Genomic DNA, 25,082 nt, shown 5'->3' on the forward strand with positions numbered 1-25,082 from the left:
ATTCCAGAAAACTATTTAAACATTTCAAGCATTTGGATAAATAAAATCCTAAAGCATTATGGCTACCTACTAAACCTCAACTTTTTTTAGTCTCTCCAGATTTAAGGAGAAGTTTGATCCTCTCAACATATACCCTTTCATGAAACCAGAAAGCTTCTGTTTAAAACTACTTTAAATGCCATACAGGAGCTCCCCAAAATGAATTTTCTAAAACATTGGAGCAATTAAATCTGAATATTCTTGAGTGGAAACCTAACAACTATCTATCCATAAAGAGTTTAAATACTTCAGTGGATCAGAAACTCTGCCAGCTTTGACTGCAGCATCTGGCTAATGGGTCCTTTGCTAAATTTCAAGTTGCTTTCGGGGTCCTTGGTGTTCTCCGAGGTTGGTGGTTTTCTTGCAGATGTTTCATTACCAAATTAGGTAACCTCATCAGTGCAAAACTGCTTTCCTTTCTGTCTCTGGCAATGGAGTCTTTGCTGGGACACACAGCGGATAAAGGAAAAAAAGGGAGGGGGGCATCAGGCAGGGAAACTGGTCAGACTTGAGGACCCTAGGCCAGTGATGGCAAACCTTTTAGAGACCGAGTGCCCAAAAACTGGCCCCGCCCCCGCTCCCCCCTGTCCCCCCAGTCCGCCCTCCATCCCTTGCCCCACTGCCCACAGGGCCACTCACCACCTCCAGAGCCCACCACAGATCGCCCAGGCAGCGGTCACGCCCTCTGCCTGCACCCTGCAGCATCAACTGTGCACAATGGGGTGTGAGGGCAGAGTCTTGTCTACACTGCCTGGCTGCCATGCCCTTGGCTGCGCTGCTCCGCGTGGGCCACGCTCAGGGGCGGCTCTCCTCTAGGGGGGCTGCTGGACAGGAGGGGGTCATCGGGGGAGGCGAGGCTGGGGCAACGGCACGTGTGTCCACAGAGAGGGCTCCAAGTGCCACCTCTGGCACCCGTGCCATAGGTTCGCCACCACTGCCCTAGGCAAATATTTTTTTTAAATGGAAATTTTAAAGTCCCCCCAGATTGGCTCATATTTTGGGGCTACCCTGTGTGCTGTGGACTTGGACAGAGACGGGAATACTGACTTGGTCCTCATTGGCGCACCTATGTACTATGATGGCACTGCAGGAGGAAGGGTCTATGTTTGCCAAAGGCAGGTAAGTAAAAAACTGGACTGGGGACTGGGAGCTGTGTCTGTGTCTGTCGCTGTGTCTGTGTCTGTGGTTGTGGTTGTGGCTGTGGCTGAGGCTGAGGCTGAGGCTGAGGCTGAGGCTGAGGCTGAGGCTGAGGCTGAGGCTAGGCTGGGTTGGGCTGGACTAGGTTTTCTTTTCAGTAGTTTGGAATGTTGCAGGATCCAATCTTGCTCAGTCACTGGGACCAGAGTTTTAGTCTTCCGAGCCCCTGTGACTATGTAGGAAAGATGGGGGGGGGAAGCTAACCACCTGATTGCAAGAACTCAAGCGAGTGGTCGGTAGCCTCACATTGCAATGAACAAGGACATACGTTCAATTTTGCAGCTACTAAGTTTGTTGGTCAAGCAGGTACAAAGGTAGCTAGGGAAATTATTGAAGCCTGGGAAACAGGCCATTTGTCAGTCAACAGAGGTGCTGATTTACCACTAGCTTATTGGGTACTTAGGAGCCGAGGACTTGGCAGCACAAGGAAACAACAGCCAGTGGCTTAATAGCCGGCTATCAATACTCCAATTAACAAATAAAAAACCACACGCAACCAGGTACAACATAAATACTACGCATAGACTAGCCCAGTGGTGGCAAACCTATGGCACGGTGCCACAGGCGGCACTCAGAGCCCTCTCTGTGGGCACTTCTCTGAACTGCTGCTGGCGGGCTGAGGAGCCCCAGAGTGTGCCGGTCGAGGGGCTGGCAGGCTGTGGCTGCTGACAGACACTGTCGGCCTCCATGCACTCGCTGGCCTCTGTGTGTGGGGCCGATGGTGTCAGGCAGCAGCTGCCCCGGCCCCTGCCTTGCCTTGCCCTGAGATAATGGCACCCCCACCCTGCCTCGCCTCACCCTGCAGGACGAGCCTCCTACCCACCACCCCACCTGCCAGACACCTCTGGATCTCCCCCAACCCTGCTCGGCCCCCACAGGAGTCCCTCCCCACGAGCAACATCGAGGTGACCATGCCTACCTTGGCCACACCCACCCAGTCTGCCATGACCACCACAGCCACGCTCACCCAGTGGGCCATGCCCACCCGGCACCCGACAATAAATAAGTGGGTTTTGGGTTGCAGTTTGGGCACTCGGTCTCTAAAAGGTTCGCCACCACTGGACTAGCCCAAAGCACACATCCTGGTAGAGAGAAGTTCCCTGAGGATGAGTTCCAATACGAGTTTGAAAGCTCGGAATATCAAACCTCTGATCCCAGTGACCAACCCAGATTGGATCCTGCAAGTTTATCCTGGGACACGTATATTCGCCTTCATTGATGAGTTTGAAATGAGTTGCGTTTAGAGCCTTGGAACCTTCAAGAATAATATAAACTGGATTCGCATCAATTTTTAAAAGCATCATTCATTCATTCATTCATTCATTCAGCTTTTTTCCCAAGCAGCTAGGACCGAGTCTAGCGACAATGAACCCTGAGACAAAGTACCAGCGTTTAGCTCAAGTTGTTGGAGAATCAAAAAGACAGAGCATTGTGGCTGTGAACTGAATGATAGAGCGGTTCAGCTGTGCAGCAGCGCAGGAGTGGCTGCAAGATAAGGTCAAAAAAGACAAGATGGCAGCTGCAGCAGTGCCAAACAACACCCGTTTTTGTTTACGTGCATTGTGAAGCTTTCATTGCGTCATTGCAGCCACCATCTCAACATTTTTTTTACCATATCTTTGGGGGGGGGGCGTGGAGATGAACAGAAATACATGCCGGGCTGTTATTCAGGGTTTTGATTTCCTCCAGGCACGATGACTTCTGGAGGAAATGCTTTCAGCCCAAGTCACGTGCCTTTCCTTCACCCCATTTCCCTTCCAGGGAGAAACATTTTTCTGTGGCAACGAATTGCAAGGGGAGCCCCATCACCCCTTGGGCCGCTTTGGAACCAGCATAGCAGAAGCCGGGGAAATTACTGGGGATCAGTGGACAGATGTGGCTGTTGGGGCACCATTGGAGGACGAGAATCAAGGAGCTGTGTACATCTTTCAGGGGAAGAGTAGATCCCTCAACCCTGCTTTTATCCAGGTGAGCCTTCAGCTGCCCACATCCCTTTCATCCCTCTGCCTCTTTATCGTCTTACTCTCTGTTTCTTCTTTGCAGCGCATTCAAGCTTCTATCCTGCCTAACAGGATGCAGTATTTTGGTCAAGCTCTGGACGGGGGGTTGGAGCTTACAGGAGACGGACTCCCAGATCTGGCTGTTGGGGCTGATGGACAAGTGCTGCTCCTAAGGCAAGGCTGGTTTCTATTCTATTCTATTCTATTCTATTCTATTCTATTCTATTCTATTCTATTCTATTCTATTCTATTCTACTCTACTCTACTCTACTCTACTCTACTCTACTCTACTCTACTCTACTCTACTCTACTCTACTCTACTCTACTCTATTCTATTAAATACAGAATAACAGAGTTGGAAGGGACCTTGGAGGTCTTCTGGTCCAACCCATTGCTCAAGCAGGAGACCCCATACCACTCTTGACAAATAGATATTCAGTCTCTTCTTAAAAACCTCCAGTGATGGAGCACCCACAATTTTTTTTGAAGACAAGCCATTTCATTGGTTAGTTGTTCTCCCTGTCAGGAAATTTCTCCTTAGTTCTAGGTTGGTTCTCTCCTTGATTAGTTTCTATCCATTGCTTCTTGTCCTGCCTTCAGGTCAGTGGTGGGATTCAACTATGTGAACAACCGGTTCTCTGTGTGGATGCCGCTTCCGAAAGTTCATTCTGGGCCTGGGCAACAAAAAATTAGCTACCGGTTCTGCCGAAGTGGTGCGAACCGGCTGAATCCCATCACTGCTTCAGGTGCTTTGGAGAATAAGTTGACTCCCTCTTCTCTGTGCGAGCCTCTCAGATATTAGAAGATTGCTATCATGTCCATCCTAGTCCTTCTCTTTATTAGACTAGACAAGCCTAGTTCCCTCAATTCTTCATTGTATAATTTAGCCTCCAGACCCCTAATCATCTTTGTCACTCTTCTCTGTGCTCGTTCTGTTCTGTTCTTTAAATCATTTATATAGCCACCCATCTTATAACTCCCCAGGGTTTTATGTAAAGTCTATCGGTATGAATGCAGCCTTTCAAAGTATTGAAGTAGAGTAGACAATTGTCCATTTCTAACGAGGAGTGAGAAAAATCTCATCCATAAATGAAAGGAACTCTTTTAAAGGTGTCCCTTAATTTATTGAGGCAAGGGAAAGGAAAACAAATTGGACCAGGCACAACCAGCAGAGACAAGAAGGCTTAGGATTGATCCCAAACATTTTGCTAGCTAAAGTGGAAAAGTAATGCAATTCCTACATCTGTATGGAAAGACACACAGACATGTGCAAAACCAATTTCTGGGGAGTTTTGCTTTGTAAGTTGGCACCCAGATCAAAAAGCACAGGTGGACATTCAGGCTGCATTATGGGTCATGGGATGAAGTGCTATCTAGTACTCTCTCAGAAAGTTACTTTTCAAGATTTGATCTACTAGATTAGTGGTGGCGAAACTTTTAGAGACCGAGTGCCCAAACTGCAACCCAAACCCCACTTATTTATCGTCGGTTGCCAGATGGGCATGGCCCATTGGCTGGGCGTGATGGGCATGGCCTACTGGGTGGGCGTGGCCAGCTCCTCTCGGCCCCAGCCCTGGCGGCGCACTCGTCTTTCACGGTAGAGGGGCTGAGGCGGCGGCTGGGGGTGGCTCCGGGCAAGGCGGGCGGCGCTTTGGCGCTGACAGGGTGGGGCCGCTGGGCAGGTTGCCAGCCAGGAGTTGGCGGCCTTTTGGGAGAGCAGAACCCCCGTACGCCCCCATAGCCCAGGTGGCCAGCTCTTTCTAGATCTGTGGGGCAGAGGCCTTTTGCAGGCCTCCGGAGCCCGGATTGGGCCGCTGGAGCACTGCAAAATCACCCCGCAGCCATGGATGCGAGCTCCAGAGGCTTCGAAAAGGCCTTAGCTGCCTCCACCATCCAGCCCGGATCTGTCCAGCTCTTGCAGCTGCTCCCTGACTCCCAGTGCAGAGAGAAAGAGAGCAAGAACACAGGCGCATGTGGAGAGGGGACGGGGAGCAGCCTGGCCCCGCCTCCCACTGGGGCAATGGCTCGCGTGCCCACAGGGACGGCTCTGTGTGTCGCCTATGGCACGCGTGCCACAGGTTCGCCACCACTGTACTAGATCCTTTTGATTTTCGTGCACGCTTTTCTCAGCAGGGAAAGTGGAAAAAGGCATTTTCCTGCCTCTGGAATGCAAGGAAAAGACAATATCATAAAAAAAGATATGTCTCCTTGAGTCTGTGTTGTTTGTGCCTGTGTCTGAAATACAGGTAGTCTTCAAGTTATGACTGCATTGGAGCTTGCCCATCATGGTCATAACTCATGATGGTGACCAGCCTGTTTTTATGACCTTTTTCTCTGGTAGTTGTTAAGCAAACGCCACGGGCATTAAATGAGCCAATTGTTGGCTATGGGCTTTTGCCTAAAACCAGAAGTAAATGTCAGTTTTGGTCAAAACCATCGTAAAATTTGGTCACGTGACTCTGGAACTCTGCAAAAGGCTCTAAAATGGCTCAGTTGGTGAAGTGTGGTCATGTGACAGGGGGTTGGTGACCATTGGAAATTCAAAGCGAGGGCGTAACTATCCCCAGAGAGGTCCGTCATGACTTCAAAAGGTTGCTAAACAATTAGCCATAACTCGAGGACTACATGTACTTTGTGAGTCTAAATCAGAGGTCCCCAACCTTTTGGACACCAGGGACCGGTTCCATGGAGAAAAGTTTTTCCACGGACCAGAGAGTGCGTGGTTTTATGTGCTGCCTGCATCCCACGGATGGGGCTTTGCTTGTTTGTGTGAACCGGTTGCTGGCATGCCACAGCCCGGTACTGGTCCACGGACCAGGGGTTGGGGACCCCTGGTTTAAATCAGGGCTTTTCAACCAGTGGTACGGGTACCACCTGTGGTACATTGGCACCTTGTAGGTGGTATGCGACCATCTTAGAAAAGTGGTAGCGGGGGAGGGGAATGAGCTGAATTGGTGGCAGCACCGCACAAGCCTGAATGAGAGATGGCTGGAGCTGCAGGGCTGTCAGGGCTCAGTGGAAGCACCAGGATCAGCACTTCTTCGGGACTGTCAGGGCTCAGTGGAAGCACCAGTCAGCTGGAAAGCAGCACTGATCCTGGCGCTTCTGCTGAGCCCAGAAGAAGCGCCGATCAGCTGGAAAGCAGCACTGATCCTGGCGCTTCCGCTGGGCCCAGAAGAAGCGCCGATCAGCTGGAATGTTGCAGCATCTCCAGGGTCTTGTGATTTACATTCAGATGCTTGGCAACTGATTCATATTTATGATGGTCACAGAGTCCCAGGGTCATGTGAAGTGACCAAAACCTGCTGCAACCACTCATCAGACGGGGGGGAATAAAAACCAAACACCACCCCACCCCTGTTGCCAATCCTCAACAGAAATGCTCACAACAATGAAAACCTCGGACAGGAGGAAGAGCGCCGCCGGGTGGGCAGGTAGGTGTCTTGCTCGGCTGTGGCTTGGGGGGCACTTTTTTCAGTGCCATTGTAACTTCGAACAGTCACTAAGCGAACTGTTGTAAGTCGAGGACTACCTGTACTTTATCACTTTTTTCCTTTTTTTGGTCATCAAGTTTTTGACACCTTGCTAGGCGACTGGTGGTTCTCAGATATTGCCATATCCTAAAAGTGGTACAATGGGTGAAAAGGTTGAAAAGCCCTGGTCTAAATGACATTTTCTGACAAGCGAGTAGATCTTCTCAGAATGGATCTCGAATGATTCCCATAGCTCACTCCAGTATGTGCCTATTTATGTCTACCATAGATCCCGACCTGTGGTCAGTGTGCTGACTGGAATAAGCTTTAACCCAACTGCCATCCCCATCTCTGCCTTTGAGTGCGAAGGCCAGGAAGTGCTGAACAGGGAAATCAGCACGGCAACAGTCCACTTTAAAATCCAGGGAGACTCCCGGTTTACCTTCGGTAGGTTTACAGATCTTCAAAGGAACAGTTTCTCAGATTATTTCTTCCCCACAGCTCCTCTGTGTATCTGAAGGGCAATGCTGGGATCTTCTAAGAATTGTGTCAGTCAATAGGAAGCCTCCAGAGATCTGACCAGCATCTCATCAATTCAGAGGGTTTCACTAAGATAACTTTTATTGTCATTTTTATACTGTGGGCACAATGGCACACATCAAAAATGAAATTTAGTTGCCCACTCTCAAAGTGAAACACATACATGACACACACCAAAACATACTATGAACAACATATGTATAGACCCACATCCCTACATATACGTAGCAAATAAATATTAAATATTGTCCATCTTGAATATATAACGGAAGGAGGAAGCTTGAGAGTTTGCGAGGTTAATGCTGTATGGAATGAAACTCTGGCTGAATCTGGATGTTCTGCCACAGATACCACGAAGCCTCCTCCCAGAAGGTAACAAGGAAAACAGGTCGTGAAGAGGATGTGTAGTGTCCCAGATAATCTTATGGACTCTGCTCAGGCAATGCTTCTGTGCTATGTCCTGGATGGGAGGGAGGGAACTGCCAATGATCTTTTCCGCCATTCTCACCACTCTCTGTACCGCCTTCCTGTCTGAAGCAGTGATGCCTCCAAACCAGACTGTGATGCTGTATGACAGGATGCTCTCGATTGTCCCCCTGTAGAAAGTGGTCAGGACAGGGGAAGGAAGATGTGCTTTTCTCATGCTGGATTATTGTTCACTGTTTTTTGCAGTGTTCTCCCATAAATTAAATTATTGTGGAAAATTCACCAAGGTATGATTGCAGTACAATCCGTCATTAAACCTAGCATCCCTAAAGACAATGTCCTCAGAGAAATCCAAGACAATGGTAGGGACTTCCTAGCTGTAACTCACCAAACTTTTGTGCTCTAGGCCAGAGGTCCCCAACCTTGGTCACTTTATGACTTGTGGACTTCAACTCCCAGAATTCCTCACCCAGCATGGTTGGGGACCCCTGCTCTAGGCCTCTTGTAAGAGAAGTTGTACTATATATCAGGGATGATCTTGGAATCTAAGTGTTCTGAATTTGATTGTAATCTCCCTCAGGCAATGACATTTCGAGCACCATTCGGTATACTTTGACCTTGGATCCTGGTCGACAGAAAGTACGAGCCATTTTTCACCAGGGCTCGAGCTTGTCTACCATCACAGAAGAGATGAAGATAGGTGTGAGGCCAGAATCCAGGCAGTACCGTATAAAATTACCGGTGAGAGAAGAGGTTTTGGAGGGGGTGGGATGGGCAGGATTCACATCAGAAACAGTTTTTTAAAAAAATATCTGATCTTTAACGTGAAACATAAGATGCTGCCATGAAATCAAGCAGGTTTATATATGTTGTTATAAAAACAACATTTTTAATATTTAGCAAACAGCATGTTGTCTGGGTTCATGTATTTAAAAAACAATGAATAATAATTAATTTCTGTATTATCAATAGTCTTCTTGTTACTAGTATATATTCAATGTTACAGTAGTACATATCACGTTCCTTTTTCTCTAACTTGTTTCTCTAGCCGTTGATAAAAATTATCCCATGTTCTAAAGCAGAGGTCCCCAATCTTGGCAACTTTAAGACTTGTGGACTTTAACTCCCAGAATTCCAAGCTGGCTGAGGAATTCTGGGAGTTGAAGTCCACAAGTCTTAAAGTTGCCAAGGTTGGAGAGCCTTGTTCTAAAGTACATTGAGTCTTGTTTCTCTTTTATCTTTAAAGTCAATCTGTCCATTTCTGCACAATCTAAAATTTTCTTAATTAGTTCTTCTTCCGTTGGTAGGTTTTCATTTTTCCAATATTGGGCAAATACAATTCTTGCTGCAGTTAGTACATGTAAAATTAAGTATATACAATCTTTCTCATAGTTTGCTCCTATTATTCCTAACAGAAACTATTCTGGCTTAAAAATCAAGCAGGTTTTTGTTGTTGTTGTTGTTGTTTCCCCGTCTCCTCATGAGGAAAGACTTGCATAGAAGACAGCCTCACACCCATAATGCTGCAGCTGAATTATACCCAGGTAGGAGAGCCCATCCAACGTGCCAACAATCTGCGGGCCGTCCTGCAGAAAGGTGAATCCAATCGGCTTTTGGCATCGGTAAGTCCATACTCTGAGTGCATTCTTGTAGTGTCACTTGGCTGAACAAATTCATACCGAAAAGGTGTGGAACTGAAGCTTAATACAGTGGAACCTCGGTACTCAGCTTCTTTGAAACTCATTGAATTTGGTAGTCAATGCATTTTGATGCAAAAATGTTGTCCCAGTACTCATTATTTGTTTGGTACTCAACGCATAAGCTAGATATTGTCAGTGTTGGCTGTCTTATGACTCACTACATTATTCCCTATGGGGAAAATCTGCTTGGTACTCATCATTTTTGGTACTCATTGTGCCTCCCAGAACAGTATAAAAATGTAGTGAGTATAAAGCAGGGCTTTTCAACCTTTTCACCCGTTGTACCACTTTTAGGATATGGGAATATACGAGTACCACCAGTTGCCTAGCAAGGTGTCAAAAACTTGATGACAAAAAAAAGGAAAAAAGTGATAAAGTACAGGTAGTCATCGACTTACAATAGTTCGCTTAATGACTGTTCGAAGTTACAATAGCACTGAAAAAAGTGCCCCCAAAGCACAGCCGAGCAAGACACCTGCCTGCCCACACGGCGGCGCTCTTCCTCCTGTCCAAGGTTTTCATTGTTGTGAGCATTTCTGTTGAGGATTGGCAACAGGGGTGGGGTGGGGGGGTTGGTTTTTATTCTCCCCGTCGGATGGGTGGTTGCAGCAGGTTTTGGTCACTTCACAAGACCCTGGGACACTGTGACCGTCATAAATATGAATCAGTTGCCAAGCATCTGAATGTAAATCACAAGACCCTGGAGATGCTGCAACATTCCAGCTGATTGGCGCTTCTTCTGGGCTCAGCAGAAGCACCAGGATCAGCGCTGAGCTCCAGCTGGAGGCTGGCGCTGATCCTGGTGCTTCCGCTGAGCCCTAACAGCCCTGCAGCTCCAGGCATCTCTCGCTCAGGCTTGTGCGGTGCTGCCACCGGTTCAGCTCATTCCCCTCCCCCGCTACCACTTTTCTAGGATGGTCGCGTACCACCTGCAAGGTGCCAATGTACCACAGGTGGTACCCGTACCACTGGTTGAAAAGCCCTGGTATAGAGAATGGCCTTGGAGGACAGAGGGAAGATTGTCTATTAAGGCAGTGGCATCTCACCATCTTCTGCTGAGATGGATGGCAGCATAAATTTGATAAATCGATAAAATAAGTGATCAAATAAACGAAGCTTGAGCTCAGACTACAAAAATGTTTTTACAAAAACGCTGAGACAACCCCCCCTCTGCTAGTTCTCATGAAGATAAAATAGGGAGGAAGGGAAGTTCATTCAAAGGTGCAAGACTTGGTTGCCACAGCTATTCTAATAACTGTAGTTTTGGGTCTGTTCAGTGTCTGTTTCTTAGTCTGGTCCAGCTTATAGAGCTGACAACGGGGAACAGGGTTCTGACAAGTCCTTCTACTAGCTTCTGCAAATCCTTTCCATCAACAATGGTCCTGCTGGAAGTTCTACCTTAGAAACACCAAGTTTGTTTGTTTGTCATGTGAAAGGGGTCTCTGGTCATAAAAGCTCAGCTAGTCAATTGACTGAGTTTAATTTAACATTTATTTATTTTTTTCATTGTATTTGTATAGCTGCCCCTCTCAGAAAATGTGACTCTGGGCAGCAAAGAATAAAAAATAAATTATATAAAAACAAGGAACAATTGAAAATATTAATGTTATAATTAAGAGGCAAGGAGAGAGCAACAGATGGAAACAATAGGGTCATGCCAACAATTCACCCTTCCCTTGGGGCTCACAGGTTTGATGACATTGCCATGTTTTGAAGGACTTACCGAAAGTTAGGCCCAGCCTCATCTAAGGCAGGGCTTTTCAACCAGTGGTATGGGTACCACCTGTGGTACATTGGCACCTGGTAGGTGGTATGCGACCATCCTAGAAAAGTGGTAGCAGGGGAGGGGAATGAGCTGAACCAGTGGCAGCACCGCACAAGTCTGAGTGAGACATGGCTGGAGCTGCAGGGCTGTCAGGGCTCAGCGGAAGCGCCAGGATCAGCGCTTCTTCGGGACTGTCAGGGCTCAGTGGAAGCACCAGGATCAGCGCCAGCCTCCAGCTGGAGCTCGGCGCTGATCCTGGTGCTTCTGCTGAGCCCTGAAGAAGCACCAATCAGCTGGAATGTTGCAGCATCTCCAGGGTCTTGTGATTTACATTCAGATATTTGGCAACTGATTCATATTTATGACGGTCACAGTGTCCCAGGGTCATGTGAAGTGACCAAAACCTGCTGCAACCACCCATCCGACGGGGGGAATACAAACCAAACACCCCCCATCTCACCCCCGCTGCCAATCTTCAACAGAAATGCTCACAACAATGAAAACCTCGGACAGGAGGAAGAGTGCGGCCGGGTGGGCAGACAGGTGTCTTGCTTGGCTGTGGCTTGGGGGGCACGTTTCTCAATGCCATTGTAACTAAGCGAACTGTTGTAAGTCGAGGACTACCTGTACTTTATCATTTTTTTCCTTTTTGGGGGGAGGTCATCAAGTTTTTGACACCTTGCTAGGCGACTGGTGATACTCGGATATTGCCATATCCTAAAAGTGGTACAATGGGTGAAAAGATTGAAAAGCCCTGATCTAAGGGACTTGGATGATATCCCTTAAGGCGAGTGCCATAGCAGAAAAGGCCCATCTTCAGGGTCATGCCAGATAGTAGCAATTTAGCAGATTCATAGTAGTAATAGGACCCATAGCACATCTCTTCTACTGGAGGAAGGACCATAACATGCCATCTGCTGGATCTGATGGAACCAGCAGATATAATCTGGAAGAGGAGGTCCCTCAAATAACCTTGATGCAAGTCCATCATGGAATCCAATTGGCTGACAGGTGTGACCCAGTGGGTTCTGCCCCTGAAGGGTTGAGTCCAAGATTTTCAGAATTAAATCGAGAATCAATGCTCTGTGTAAACCAAGCTTCCACAGGCGGTGATATGAACATGATGATAAATAAATGCGGTATCAACGTCTACAAAGAAAGGGTTGGAATTAAAAGGCACGTTGTATAAATTCAACCTCTATTACAGGGCTTCCCAACTTGGGCAACTTTAAGACCTGTGGACTTCAACTCCCAGAATTCCACAGCCAGCATGGGCTGTGGAATTCTGGGAGTTGAAGTCCACAGGTCTTAAAGTTGCCAAGGTTGCTTTCTAGTATTTTATCCCTTGTCTCACCTGTTCATGGAGACTGATATTTTCTCTCCCTCCTTCCCTTATGTCCTCATAGCTACCCTTTGAGAAGGACTGCGGCAAAGATGGAATCTGTAAAGACCAGTTAAAAACATCCTTCAATTTCTCAGGGTAGAGTATGCCTTTCATCTTTATAGCAACCGCAGAGTTCAACAGAATTCATTCATGCTTGCTAAAAACTGATCTAAGTCAATGAACTCAATGTTTATTGTTAAACAGTTACATTTAGGTGTTCAATATTTATATAATTACTGGTAGTTTTAGTCTTGCAACCGTAATAGAGCCTGGAATTTCTGTCGTAAGTCATGACGGTTATAAGTTGAGACATCTGCACGATTAGGCCCAATTTTGCAACTTTGTTTTACCACGGTCGTTAAGCGAACGTGGCCGTTGTTAAGCAAAATGTGGCAGTCATTAAGTGAACACTGCAGTTGTTAAGTGAATCCATGTATTCCTGCCAGTTCTTTGGCCTTCATACGCATGAAGTTCTTCCCAGAACGTAGCATGTTGTAATGTATTTGTGTAGTATATAGGCAGATCCAAGCAATGTAGCCTTTTATAATTGACAAATAAAAATTTTATCAAGGAGCAGATTTTTTTAAATACCTTTTAAGATTTTTGGTATGGCACTCAATGTGCCAATAACCACTGGACACCCCGGCCAGTTTATGCCATAATCTTCCAATTTCAGTGTTCAAATCTTGATACTTTGTGATCTTCTCCAGTTCTTTGTCTGCTGTTCTATGGTCTCCTGGTACTACCATGTCAGTTATCCACATTTTCTTCTTTTCAACCACAGTTACTCTCATTTTATCCTGCTTTTTTATAAATAACTCAAGATGGTGAACATACCTACTAGTCCTATTTTCCCTACAACAACAATCCTGTTAGGTGGGTTGTGTTGAGAGAGACTGGATTACATGCCTAAGGAAGACGTACAACTCACCGTCTTCTGGTTTTTAGTCCAGTACTTTAACCACTACTCCAACTGGTTCTTATCCAGCCACCAATCCCTGATCCAGTCTCAAGCTCCAAGCTCAATGCTCTTCTCTGACACTGCAGTCATGACAGGTCCTTTTTAGATGCGTTAAGACAACTGTTGTGTACCTCGTTGGAACCACCTCTTCATAAAATCTCTCCAAGCTTTATTGGACAAAGTATGAGTAGCCTTCAATGCACACTGTCCATGGAAGATCTAAAGCCATTATAAAAAAAACCCTGAACCTGTAAACCATGTTCACAATACTTCTTCTTCTTTAGAAAGCCTCTATATATCTGAGGTAGGTTTCTCCAAGTTAAAGGAGAGGCTTCCAGACGGGATTTTACTTTAAGCTTTCATGTTTTTAAGATTGACAAGGATTGTCTTCGTCTTTCCTTCAGCTTGAATGAATTGGTAGTTGGCCTAACCCCTGAACTCAATGCTACTGTTTTCATCCGGAATGACGGAGAGGATTCCTACAGCACCAAGTTGACTTTCATCTACCCGTCTTCACTGTCCTACCGCAGGTTTTTACTAGTGCGGGTAAGTATAAAGAAATCAGAGACACCAGAGTGGAAGGGCTGGGGAATGGCCAAAGACGATACTGTCTACCAACCGTGATATTCATTATCATGTCCTATTCTCCTCAGTCCAACAGAAAATATGTGGTCATTAAATGCACCTCTGTTCCTGCTGCAGAGGAAGCTCTTGTGAGGAATACCACTTGTGACATCAATCATCCCATCTTCCGGAGCATGGCTGAGGTACTGTCTTCCTGCATGTATATCTAGTGGAGAAGGTGATCATCTGGGACACCAGAGTAGTTGACAGCCTCCACCCAAAGACCAAGAATGGTTGACAGTCTCCATCCAAAAGCTGTCTTATGGTGTTGGCAGTACTCTAATACATGGAATCTTTTGCCCAGTTGAGGTGGTTGACCTTATCTATAAAATCAAGAGTTAGTAGCAACTTAGGGTCCCAAAGCTGTTTTTTTTCAAAAGGTAACTGCACTTTGTTTCTTCCTTGAAGACGTTTCGCTTCTCATCCAAGAAGCTTCTTCAGTTCTTCTTCAGAACTGAAAAAGTTTCTTCTTCAGAACTGAAAAAGCTTCTTGGATGAGAAGCAAAACATCTTCCAGGAAGAAACAAAGTCCAGTTTACTTTTGAAAAAAAACAGCTTTGGGACAGTCATAATCTGTATGACTGAGAATCTCCATAGACATTTAACAACTCAAGGCATTACAACTTTCTATAAAAAGAGCTCATAATGGCTATTTTGTGAGACTGTCCATAGCTTGTTCTCAAAAATCACAAAACTGCATTGAGATAGAATGTCTTGCTCCTGATCTAGTTGTGAGTCCAAAGAATGATTTCACAATAAACAATTGTGTACAAAATTTGGCTCTAAAATTACTCTTGCACAAAGGCTTAAAGGTCACTGCTCCCACCCCCAATTTCTAGGGCAGGGCTTTTCAACCTTTTCACCCATTGTACCACTTTTAGGTCGCCTAGCAAGGTGTCAAAAACTTGACAAAAAAAGGAAAAAAGTGATGAAGTACAGGTAGTCCTCGACTTACAACAGTTCGCTTAGTGACTGTTCGAAGTTACAATGGCACTGAAAAAAGTGCCCCCAAGGCACAGCCGAGCAAGACACCTGCCTGCCCACCTGGCGGCACTCTTCCTCCTGTTTGAAGTTTTCATTGTTGTGAGCATTTCTGTTGAGGATTGGCAACGGGGGTGGAGTGGGGGTGATGTTTGGTTTTTATTTCCCCCATCAGATGGGTGGCTGCAGCAGGTTTTGGTCACTTCACATGACCTGGGACACTGTGACCATCATAAATATGAACCAGTTGCCAAGCATCTGAATGTAAATCACAAGACCCTGGAGATGCTGCAACATTCCAGCTGATCGGCGCTTCTTCTGGGCTCAGCAGAAGCGCCAGGATCAGTGCCGCTTTCCAGCTGATTGGTGCTTCTTCAGGGCTCAGCAGAAGCACCAGGATCAGCGCCGAGCTCCAGCTGGAGGCTGGCGCTGATCCTGGGGCTTCCACTGAGCCCTGACAGCCCTGCAGCTCCAGCCATCTCTCGCTCAGGCTTGTGCGGTGCTGCCACTGGTTCAGCTCATTTCCCCTCCCTTGCTTCCACTTTTCTAGGATGGTCGCATACCACCTGCCAGGTGCCAATGTACCACAGGTGGTACCCGTACCACTGGTTGAAAAGCCCTGCTCTAGGGATTGTAGCTCTTTGACGGCTGGAAAAAATGGCCGAGAAGCTTCCACGTTTCTCACGGCCAAAGTTTCTGTTTATTAACGAAATATAAAACTGGATTGAATGTATGACACAGCTCTGCTTTAAGCATTCTGGGCCCACTGCTTTTTTTGTGTCTCCTTCTGTCCAGGTGATCTTCATTGTCAGCTTTTTTGTTTCCCAAGATGCAGATCTGGGAAGTGTGGTACGGATCAGTGCCACAGCTGCCAGGTAAAACTTCCCATGACTAAAATGCAAACATTATCCTGTGTAAATCAGATTAGCAGTCATGTTGTCTACAGTCATTTCTCTACTAGCAACGTACAGAGCTTCCTAGAGTCATCCCACAAGTGTTGTGCTCCACAAAGTATAATAACATAGCCTCGGAACATACCAAGTTCAGAAGAGGAGCCTCGATAGATACATTAATCCAGTTCAATATTTTATGTCACCTTGTAGTCAAGTGAATATATTTAGAAAGTTCATAACCTAGAACAGGGGTAGTCAACCTTGGCTCTTTTATGACTCGTGGACTTCAACTCCCAGAATTCCTGAGCAAGCACAGCTGGCTCAGGAATTCTGGGAGTTGAAGTCCACGAGTCATAAAAGAGCCAAGGTTGACTACCCCTGACCTAGACAGAAAAGTGAATTTCCTTTCCACTGTCACTTCCCAGCAACCAAGATTTAGAATTTGCTGCCTATGATTCAGAAGGTCAACAGCTGTCAATATTAATAGCCCTTGAGACCCCAATTCTCCATCAGCCTATTGATCCTCTTTTTAAAACCATCTAAACTCAACCAATGACAGCAATTTCCCTGGCCATAACTAATCCCATTGACCTCAATGCATCTGGNGCATCCTGTTGTTCAAATGTTCTTTAAATAAATACAGCTTCATTGATAAGAGGTTCTAACTTTTATATCAGGTGATACTGAATGTAATATGATGGGGGAGGGGGAACAGCACAGCCTTTAGTGGTTGTAATTAAGAGATGCATGTGTGTCACGTTTGCTGCTCTGCCCATTTTTCCTTGTGTCCCTCCAGTGAAAATAATGTTGCTGTCACAAAGGACATGTTTCATCAAATGGAGCTGCCTGTCAAGTATGCAATCTATGTTTTCATCAATAGGTAAGTGGCTGCAAGTATTTGAGAAGAAGACCTCCCATTGCTTAACCAACTCTCAAAAGGTTGCTCTGAAGTGTTGGAAAGATTGTTTACACACCCACCTATGTGCACCCATCTTCCTCGGTGTACATTGCTAAGGAAATGATTGGAACACAACTGTAATCTTAATTAACTCAAAATTCGGGTCAATCGCATAACATATTTTTTCCCCACAATCTTTCACCATTTTTTTTTCCAGCTTGGATGAGTCAACCAAGTATGTTAATTTTTCTGTCGGGCAGGAATACGAAACTCGGACTGTGGAACATCGATACGAGGTGAAAAGGATGTGGATCACTTTCTGATCAAGAACTTAGAACAGACAGGGCTTTACTTATTAAGGTGGAGGGAGATTTAAGAACGGAGCACACTTACCTAGTGACGGATGCATTCTTCCTTTGAGAAGCATTTGCAAGCAAGAAAAATGTATCTAGAACTAAGGAGAAATCTCCTGACAGTAAGCAAAACTAAGCAATGGAATGTTTGCCTCCAGAAGTTGTGGGTGCTCCATCACTGGAGGTTTTTTTAAAGAAGAGATTGGACAGCCATTTGTCCAGGGGGTTGGACTAGAACAGGGCTTTTCAACCTTTTCACCCATTGTACCACTTTTAGGATATGGCAATATCCGAGTACCTCCAGTCGCCTAGCAAGGTGTCAAAAACTTGATGACCCCCCCCCCAAAAAGGAAAAAAAGTGATAAAGTACAGGTAGTCCTCAACTTACAACAGTTCACTTAATGACTGTTCAAAGTTACAATGGCACTGAAAAAAGTGCCCCCCAAGCCACAGCCGAGCAAGACACTTGCCTGCCTACCTGGCGGCGCTCTTCCTCCTGTCCGAGGTTTTCATTGTGAGCATTTCTGTTGAGGATTGGCAACGGGGAGGGGGGGGGTATTTGGTTTTTATTCCCCCCGTCTGCTGGGTGGTTGCAGCAGGTTTTGGTCACTTCACATGACCCTGGGACACTGTGACCATCATAAATATGAATCAGTTGCCAAGCATCTGAATGTAAATCACAAGACCCTGGAGATGCTGCAACATTCCAGCTGATCGGCGCTTCTTCTGGGCTCATCAGAAGCACCAGGATCAGTGCCGAGCTCCAGCGGAAGCCTGGCACTGATCCTGGTGCTTCCACTGAGCCCTGACAGCCCTGCAGCTCCAGCCATCTCTCGCTCAGGCTTGTGCGGTGCTGCCACCGGTTCAGCTCATTCCCCTCCCCCACTACCAGTTTTCTAGGATGGTCGCGTACCACCTGCCAGGTGCAAATCTACCACAGATGGTACCCGTACCACTGGTTGAAAAGCCCTGTTCTAGAGAGTTTTCTCCATCATTAAATATTCTCCATCCATCTTTGAGTTGGTAGAAAAAAATATATTGCCATGAAATTTAGCATCCCCATTGATGAGTGGCGTGGTGGCCTAGTGGTGAAGAATCTTGCCTCCCACTCAGAAGGTTGAGAGTTCAATCCTAGGTAGCAGCAGATATTTCTCTCCTAGGGCACAAAGAAAAAATATCCGCTGCAAATTCTGGGTGGCATCAGGAAGGGCATTTGGTCAATAAATGCTCAGCACCACCCAGGCACCCCGACTCAACCCCGAAATAAGAGATTACAAGGTGGTAAAAAGGGTGTTTATTGTTCATTCCTCTCTGGCTTCTCTTGCCATCATTCTCAGTTATTCTAATCCTCCAACCTCCCTCAAAATTTAGTGGCAGATTTTATCTCTCTTCAAGATGTCCTTGGCCAATGTCAGAAGATCACTATTCTTACATGGATACAGCTAAGAAGGACTTAAGCTGGTCTCACTTATTGGCTGGGAACAAGGTGGTGTCATGGGAGCATAAGTAAAGAAGCAATTTTAAGTGCACAATTGTCCCTCCCACGTCTAGATACAAGGGGGATCCATCCCTAGAAAAACAAAATATTGACTTGTGCTAAGAATGTTGAGTGTCTACGCTCACTTATGCGGCATTTTCTTCCAATGTAGCTGAAGAACACATTTCACCGAAAAGTTCCTGTTTCAGTAACTTTTCATATTCCTGTTTCGCTGAATGGAGCACAGATTTGGAACGCAATCTTGGATGTCCCTAAAGAGGTATATTTCCTCTGGAGCTGTGTTGATGAGAATATAAGTCCTTGTCCTGGATTAATGGAACTAAGATAAATATTGATGTAGCAAAATTGTACAGCCAGAAATCTGTCCACTAATTACCAGATTGCACAATAAAAGGTTGGGTGGGGTTAGGGTTAAAGAGAAGAAAAGCACGATGGGAGGTTACTTTAGGCATTTCCGAAATATTATTTTGATGTTTATTTGGCCCAAAGCGTTCAAGTTATTTGAAAAACAAATAATGTTTAATAGGTATAAATTGAGTTAGCAGTAGATTGCTTATCGGGTAAGCAAATATTCGTCCCTTAATAGTAGATTACTCTTTAATATTTCAAACCCATATTTCAAATTCATTTTAGAAATTTGATAAAGTTGGGGGGAAGTGTCACCTTGGATTTTTCTCCTCTTCACCCATTCCTTAATTTCTCCCACTTTTTAAGTGCAAAGACAAGCATGATTAAGAAAAAAAGAGTCGGTAATTCATATTTGTATATAATTATAGCTACTTAATTTTAAAGAAAAATCTGGTTAATGGCTGAATATACTTTGCAAATGGGGTGGGCCCAGGTTTCAGAGTCAAGTTTAATTATTATTTTGTAAGGTATATAGATCTCATTGAAATACCTCATTTAGTATCAAGAGAAACCAATTGGCACATACGACCATCTTTTTCTGGAACATATAAATTCGGAATTCTTGTCCATGTCAACATTTAGTCAGGGATTAAGATGGAGACACAATTCAAGGGGGATAACCAGGCCAGTGGCCATGAGCAATAAACAGAACTTTCTTGTTTAGAGGAAGTGTCTTTGAGTACAAGCTGAGAAGAAACAACGTGACCTAATCAATCCTTGCCAGTTCCCCAGGAATATCTAGATGGCCTTTGCCAAAGATAAATTGATAAATAAGCTGGTTGATTTCTCGGATCCAAGAAGAGAAATGTTTTTCAGAAATCTTTGCTCCGTGCTCACATAATTGAATAGAGATTGGTGAGAACTTACCACCACCATGAAAGTAGGATAGATGCTTTCAAGTAACTCTTTTTGTTCCCTCCCTTCGTTAACTCTCAGTATACTAAGGAGACTTATGTAAAATACCTATTGGATGTGCCCTAAACCTCAATGCAACATCCCCATTTAACTCTAATGCAGACCTGGGCATTTGCAGGTCATTTACACCCTTTGGCTGTCCCTGTCCGGCCTGCATGAGGTCAATTGGAAATTAGAAAGTAAATATAAATTTGGTGCAGCGAATCAAAACCATGTAAATCACCCCTTTTTATAACGTGATAAAATTAATATTGAGCAGAATTAGGTTCAGCCGATTGGTTCAGCCCTCCATAACAGTTCCAGTTTCTCACGTGGCCCCTTGGGAAAGTTACCCCTGCTCTAAGATATTCAGGGTTGAAAAGATAAACAATGCAAGATTAAAGCTCTTCCATGACTTGTTCTTCAAGCTCAGAAATGGGGCCTCTTATAATGCCTCCTGATTTTGTGATTGTTCCTTTCTTTTGTCCATCAGCTCTCCCAGGTCGTTTGTGTTCCTGGAACAAACACTCCAGGATCCAAAGAGTTTGTGAAGCAACTAAGCAAACAACCTGTTTTGGTGAGTATACCTGGTGCTATTGCCAGAAAGTCTCCTTTGAAAAAAAGCAGATGGACTCAGGGGATCTGGATAAATGGTGACCTCACGGTCGGCCCCCGTGGTCACAGGAAATCCGTATACGTTCCTACAACCAGACTTGACAATGTTCTTCTGTGTCTTCCAGGACTGCTCTGTAGCCACCTGTAAAACAATCACTTGCAATGTTCCATCCTTGGAGCTCCATCAACCTATTGAGTTCAACATCAATGGGGACATTGGCTTCAGTTGGCTTTCCCAGGTATGGAGGCATTTTCTGGGGCTTTATTGGGCTAGAAAGCAGGACAGGAAAGTGCCTTTTGTGGTATAATAATACACCATCGCATCTATAGAAAACCAGCTACATCTTAGAGTATGTTTGCATTAAGGGCATATGCATTGACTTCACCACCATATGTATTCCCTAATTCTGCACACAGAGTTGACCAGAGCTACCACAATCTGGCCCATGATAGAGAAACACAGGTGTTTCTTGGTTCTCATTCTCTTTTTCCTTCAGCATGTTGACTTCATCTTTCCATTGAGCTGACCAGTGCTGCCTCTATGTAGTCCATGATACAAAAATACAGATGGCTTTTAGGTCTCATCTTCATTTTTCCTTCGTTATGTTGACTATTTGTGGTGAGGCAACAAAAGACAAAAACAACTGGCCAGTACACGGAAGTGGTAAAGCCTACCATCAAAGCAATAAGGAAGGATAAGTGAAGACACCAGGGCTTTTTTAGTCGGCCTTGCGCCGCCTTGGCGCAAGGCCGTGGAAAAAGGCCCGGCCGGCGTGACCTTTATCGGGGAGGGTGTGGCCTTTATCGGGGAGGGTTTAAAATGAACGTAAGGACAAGAGATTTCCCCGCCAGGATCCCAAACTACTCCCGCACCGGTCCAAACTCAAGGCGGTGGAAAAGAGGCTCAAAAAAAGCCCTGGAAGACACCACAATACCTTTGCTTCCTGGGAAGCTGGGAAATAGGACAAAGCTAGTGGGAAGTTGTCTACTTCTCAGCTTTAGAAGAAATCCTGAAAAATTATCTTTCCTGTGGAGGAACTGTTGACCCAAACGTTCTTCGGCTTAGATCAGTAGTCCCCAACCTTTGCGGCTTGGCGGCCTGGCTGGTGGGGGGAGGAGAGGGAACTGAGCTGTGCAAGTGGTGGGCCAGTGCACCTGTACGTACAGCTCCACTCACGCAAGAGAGAAACCTTTGGGACACTGCTTGCGCGAGTGTGGCTGCGAGCACTGGCGCTTCTGGCCTGGTTGCAAATAGGCCACAGCCTAGTGGTGGGCCGCGACCCACAGGTTAGGGACCCCTGGGACTTAGATTGTGGAGACCAACAGAAAGGCCAAAACATCATAGGGACATAGGAGCACAATGCTGATTTCAGACCAAAATCCCCTGTATATGGAATAGCTCTGTAATGTATAATGGTGAGAACTGTCCCACAGAATTATTGTCACCATCAAGAAATGATAATGTCAAGGTTCTGACTAATGAAACACTTCAAAGAACTTCCAGGCATTGTTTATCCTAAAAAGTCTTTTATTCATGTAACAAAATGTCGGCACGGCATGAAGAGGGATGCTAAGATCTAAATTCTCCTCCCCTGAGCACATATTTTGTCAGCATGTTCCCTCCCTCAATCTGCTGTCATAAATCACGTTCTCCTATCAGGTTGAAGGGTAAAGGTTCTCTTCCGTTTACAGCGCGGGATTTCTATCTAATGTAATTACCCACATACATTCTTTCTCCTCCCCTCCCAGCGTCTTCTGAGTTAACTCTAAAAATACCACACAGCTCTGCATATTTTGTCAGAGCAAGATCATCCAATGTTAGCAGCGTTGACAGATAATTCATAGGATTTTTTTTCATATATATTTTGGTAGCTGGATGGGATTTGGCCAATGAAGATAGGCCAATGGCCACTGGCATGTCTGTGTCTACAAATAACATTTCCATTAACACCAGTTCAGTTAGTCCTCAACTTACAACAGTTCATTTAGAGACTATTCAAAGTTACAACAGGACTGAAAAAAATGAGTTATGACCATTTTTCACACCTATGACCGTTGCAGCATCCTCATGGTCACGTGGTCAAAATTCAGACCGTTGGCAACTGACTCATATTTATGACAGTTGCCGTGTCCCAGGGTTATGTGATCACCTTTTGCAACGTTCTGACCAGCAACGTCAATGGGGAAGCCAGATTCACTTAACAACCGTGTCCACACTGCTAACATCGGATGTTTTTGCATTGACAACAAAGGGAAATGTAGCCATCTTTTACCTTTTGCTTTTAGAGTTAGATGATGTTGGGAGGGGGGATGTGAACGAGAGTTCAGCTAGACATAACAACACTAGACCTAGTGTGAGAAACAAGGTTATTGTAACCAGAGCTGATAAGGAATTGGCGGGTTGGAGAACTGGAGAGGAGGCCTGCGCTTCAAGGTAATTGGGGAATGTGATTTAGGACTGTTTATTTGAGGAGGGAATTGTGCTTTGATACTTTGTATTTGGGGGGTGGGAATTTAGTTTTTGGTTTAGACTATGTAGTGCTGAAACTTTGTTTCTCGAATAAAATATTGTTTAAGGTAAACAATGCCTCAAAGTTCTTTTGAAGAGTTTCATCTGTTGAAACCATGACAAACCATTTTGCTGACTTAACAACTGTAGGGATTCACTTAACAACTGAAAGGTCGTAAAACGGGGCAAAACTTACTTAACAAGTGTCTTGCTTAGCAACAGAAATTTTGGGCTCAATTGAGGTTGTAAGTCAAGGTCTACCTGTAATTCTTGCCCTTCCCTCTCTGGGGCAGCCTTTCAAGCAACCAGCTTCCCCACCTCTGAGGCTGTTTATGTCTTCTCCCAGACCCAGCAGAAGAAGGTGACTCTAGTGAGCTCTGCCCAAGTTTCCTATGATGAGAGCAAATACAAGCAGAAAGAGGGATTCGTGCAGGACCAGGTAATGACTCCTCTCCTCCAAGGTATCACTAAATTGTCAAGAGTGAAAGTTTGGCAGCTGCATGCTCCTCTTTTGTCTTCTTGCCATTAGAGTAAGGCGGGGAGGTGTTGCTTTCAAATGGGTTAGTTAGAGCAGGGCTTTTCAACTTTTCACCGATTGTACCACTTTTGGAATATGGCAATAGTCAAGTACCACTAGTTGCCTAGCAAGGTGTCAAAAACTTGATGACCCAAAAAATGGAAAAAAGTGATAAAGTACAGGTAGTCCTCACCCCCTTTAATATCCACTCTTCTCTCACCCCCTTTAATATCCTCTCTTCTCTCCCCTTCAGCAAGACCTAGGCAATGCCTTGCGCAGCTCCAGCTGAATCTCTGCCTGAAGACTGCATGAGGCCGCCTGCCACCCCAATCAGCTGGAGCTGCGCGCGCCGATCCTGGGCTCTCAGCAGGACCCAGGCAATGCGTCGTGCAGGTCCAGCTGAATCTCCACCTGAAGACTGCGTGAGGCTGCCTGCCACCCCCAGGCCGCCAGCAATCATCTGGAGCTGTGCGCTTTGATCCTGGGCTCTCAGTAGGACCCAGGCAACGTGCAGTTCCAGCTGACTTTCCCACAAGCCTGTGCGGCGCTGCTGCCGCTTCACCTCATCCACTTTTACACTTTTTTTTTAACATTTTTTTTACAGTGCTGTTCAACCCGTTGTATGCGTACCATCTGCCAGGTGCCAACGTACCACTAGTGGTACGCGTACCACCGGTTGAAAAGCCGTGAGTTAGAGAAATGAAATCTCTCCAGTTCTACAGAGGTTTGCTGAGAGCCAGCCGTCTAGAACCCTTTCAAGGGCATTCTAGCAGGTGTGAAGAAGATAGCAGACGGTTCCCATAACAAAAAGAACTTGTTTACATGAACTACTGGGACATCTGGGGGTGGTGGTGGCTAGGAAAGTCATTGTTTTATGCTATGGTATGATGCCTTGGGATTTTAGAGTTAGTTTTACTTCGCCTGTACCAGATCATTTTATTCAATAAACAGTAAGCTTTTCAGAAATGAAAATAATCCTGGATTATTATTTGGATACTGAAGCTGGAGGTTGACATAAAGATTGTAATGAGAACTTCTGGCTCCTCTGGATAAGCACTGTACGGAGGGAGGAAGCTGTGATCAAATGATTCTGGCTTCCCTTGTATGATCCAGCCCTTCCCCTCCTCTAGGTGAAGACCACAGTGGAGTTCTTGGAGGCCTACAACTCTCTGCCCATCATTATTGGCAGCGCTGTGGGTGGTCTTCTACTCCTTGTTCTGATCGTTGCGGCTCTGTATAAGGTAAGCCTTGAAAGAGAAAATGGCTTGCAGTAAACATTTTACTAGTCAGCTTCCATCCTAGTTATGTATCAGCCTTCCCAGGTAGACAAGACGGGAAACGCGAGCAGATGAAATAATTCTATTTTATTGTAAGGCTACATTAGCAGAATCTTGCCAGTTTGGGCAC

General features: G+C 45.6%; 1 protein-coding gene across 1 annotated transcript in view; it reads left to right on the top strand.

Annotated features, from left to right (window-relative positions):
• The window catches only part of LOC107296289 (integrin alpha-D-like), a 43,332-nt gene that overhangs the window by 16,761 nt on the left and 1,489 nt on the right, over positions 1-25,082 (top strand). The window contains exons 13-29 of the mRNA XM_029286024.1: positions 1,024-1,148; positions 2,982-3,204; positions 3,280-3,410; positions 6,999-7,156; positions 8,256-8,375; positions 9,161-9,297; positions 12,547-12,620; positions 13,890-14,060; positions 14,147-14,252; positions 15,886-15,965; positions 16,780-16,863; positions 17,099-17,177; positions 18,884-18,991; positions 20,528-20,611; positions 20,775-20,888; positions 23,505-23,597; positions 24,806-24,916. Of these exons, the coding sequence (XP_029141857.1) occupies positions 1,024-1,148; positions 2,982-3,204; positions 3,280-3,410; positions 6,999-7,156; positions 8,256-8,375; positions 9,161-9,297; positions 12,547-12,620; positions 13,890-14,060; positions 14,147-14,252; positions 15,886-15,965; positions 16,780-16,863; positions 17,099-17,177; positions 18,884-18,991; positions 20,528-20,611; positions 20,775-20,888; positions 23,505-23,597; positions 24,806-24,916 (1,998 nt within the window). The remainder of the gene's footprint in view (positions 1-1,023; positions 1,149-2,981; positions 3,205-3,279; positions 3,411-6,998; positions 7,157-8,255; positions 8,376-9,160; positions 9,298-12,546; positions 12,621-13,889; positions 14,061-14,146; positions 14,253-15,885; positions 15,966-16,779; positions 16,864-17,098; positions 17,178-18,883; positions 18,992-20,527; positions 20,612-20,774; positions 20,889-23,504; positions 23,598-24,805; positions 24,917-25,082) is intronic.

This window comes from Protobothrops mucrosquamatus, unplaced genomic scaffold (assembly GCF_001527695.2).
Source record: "Protobothrops mucrosquamatus isolate PMUCROS unplaced genomic scaffold, P.Mucros_1.0 scaffold2733, whole genome shotgun sequence".
NCBI lineage: Eukaryota > Metazoa > Chordata > Lepidosauria > Squamata > Viperidae > Protobothrops > Protobothrops mucrosquamatus.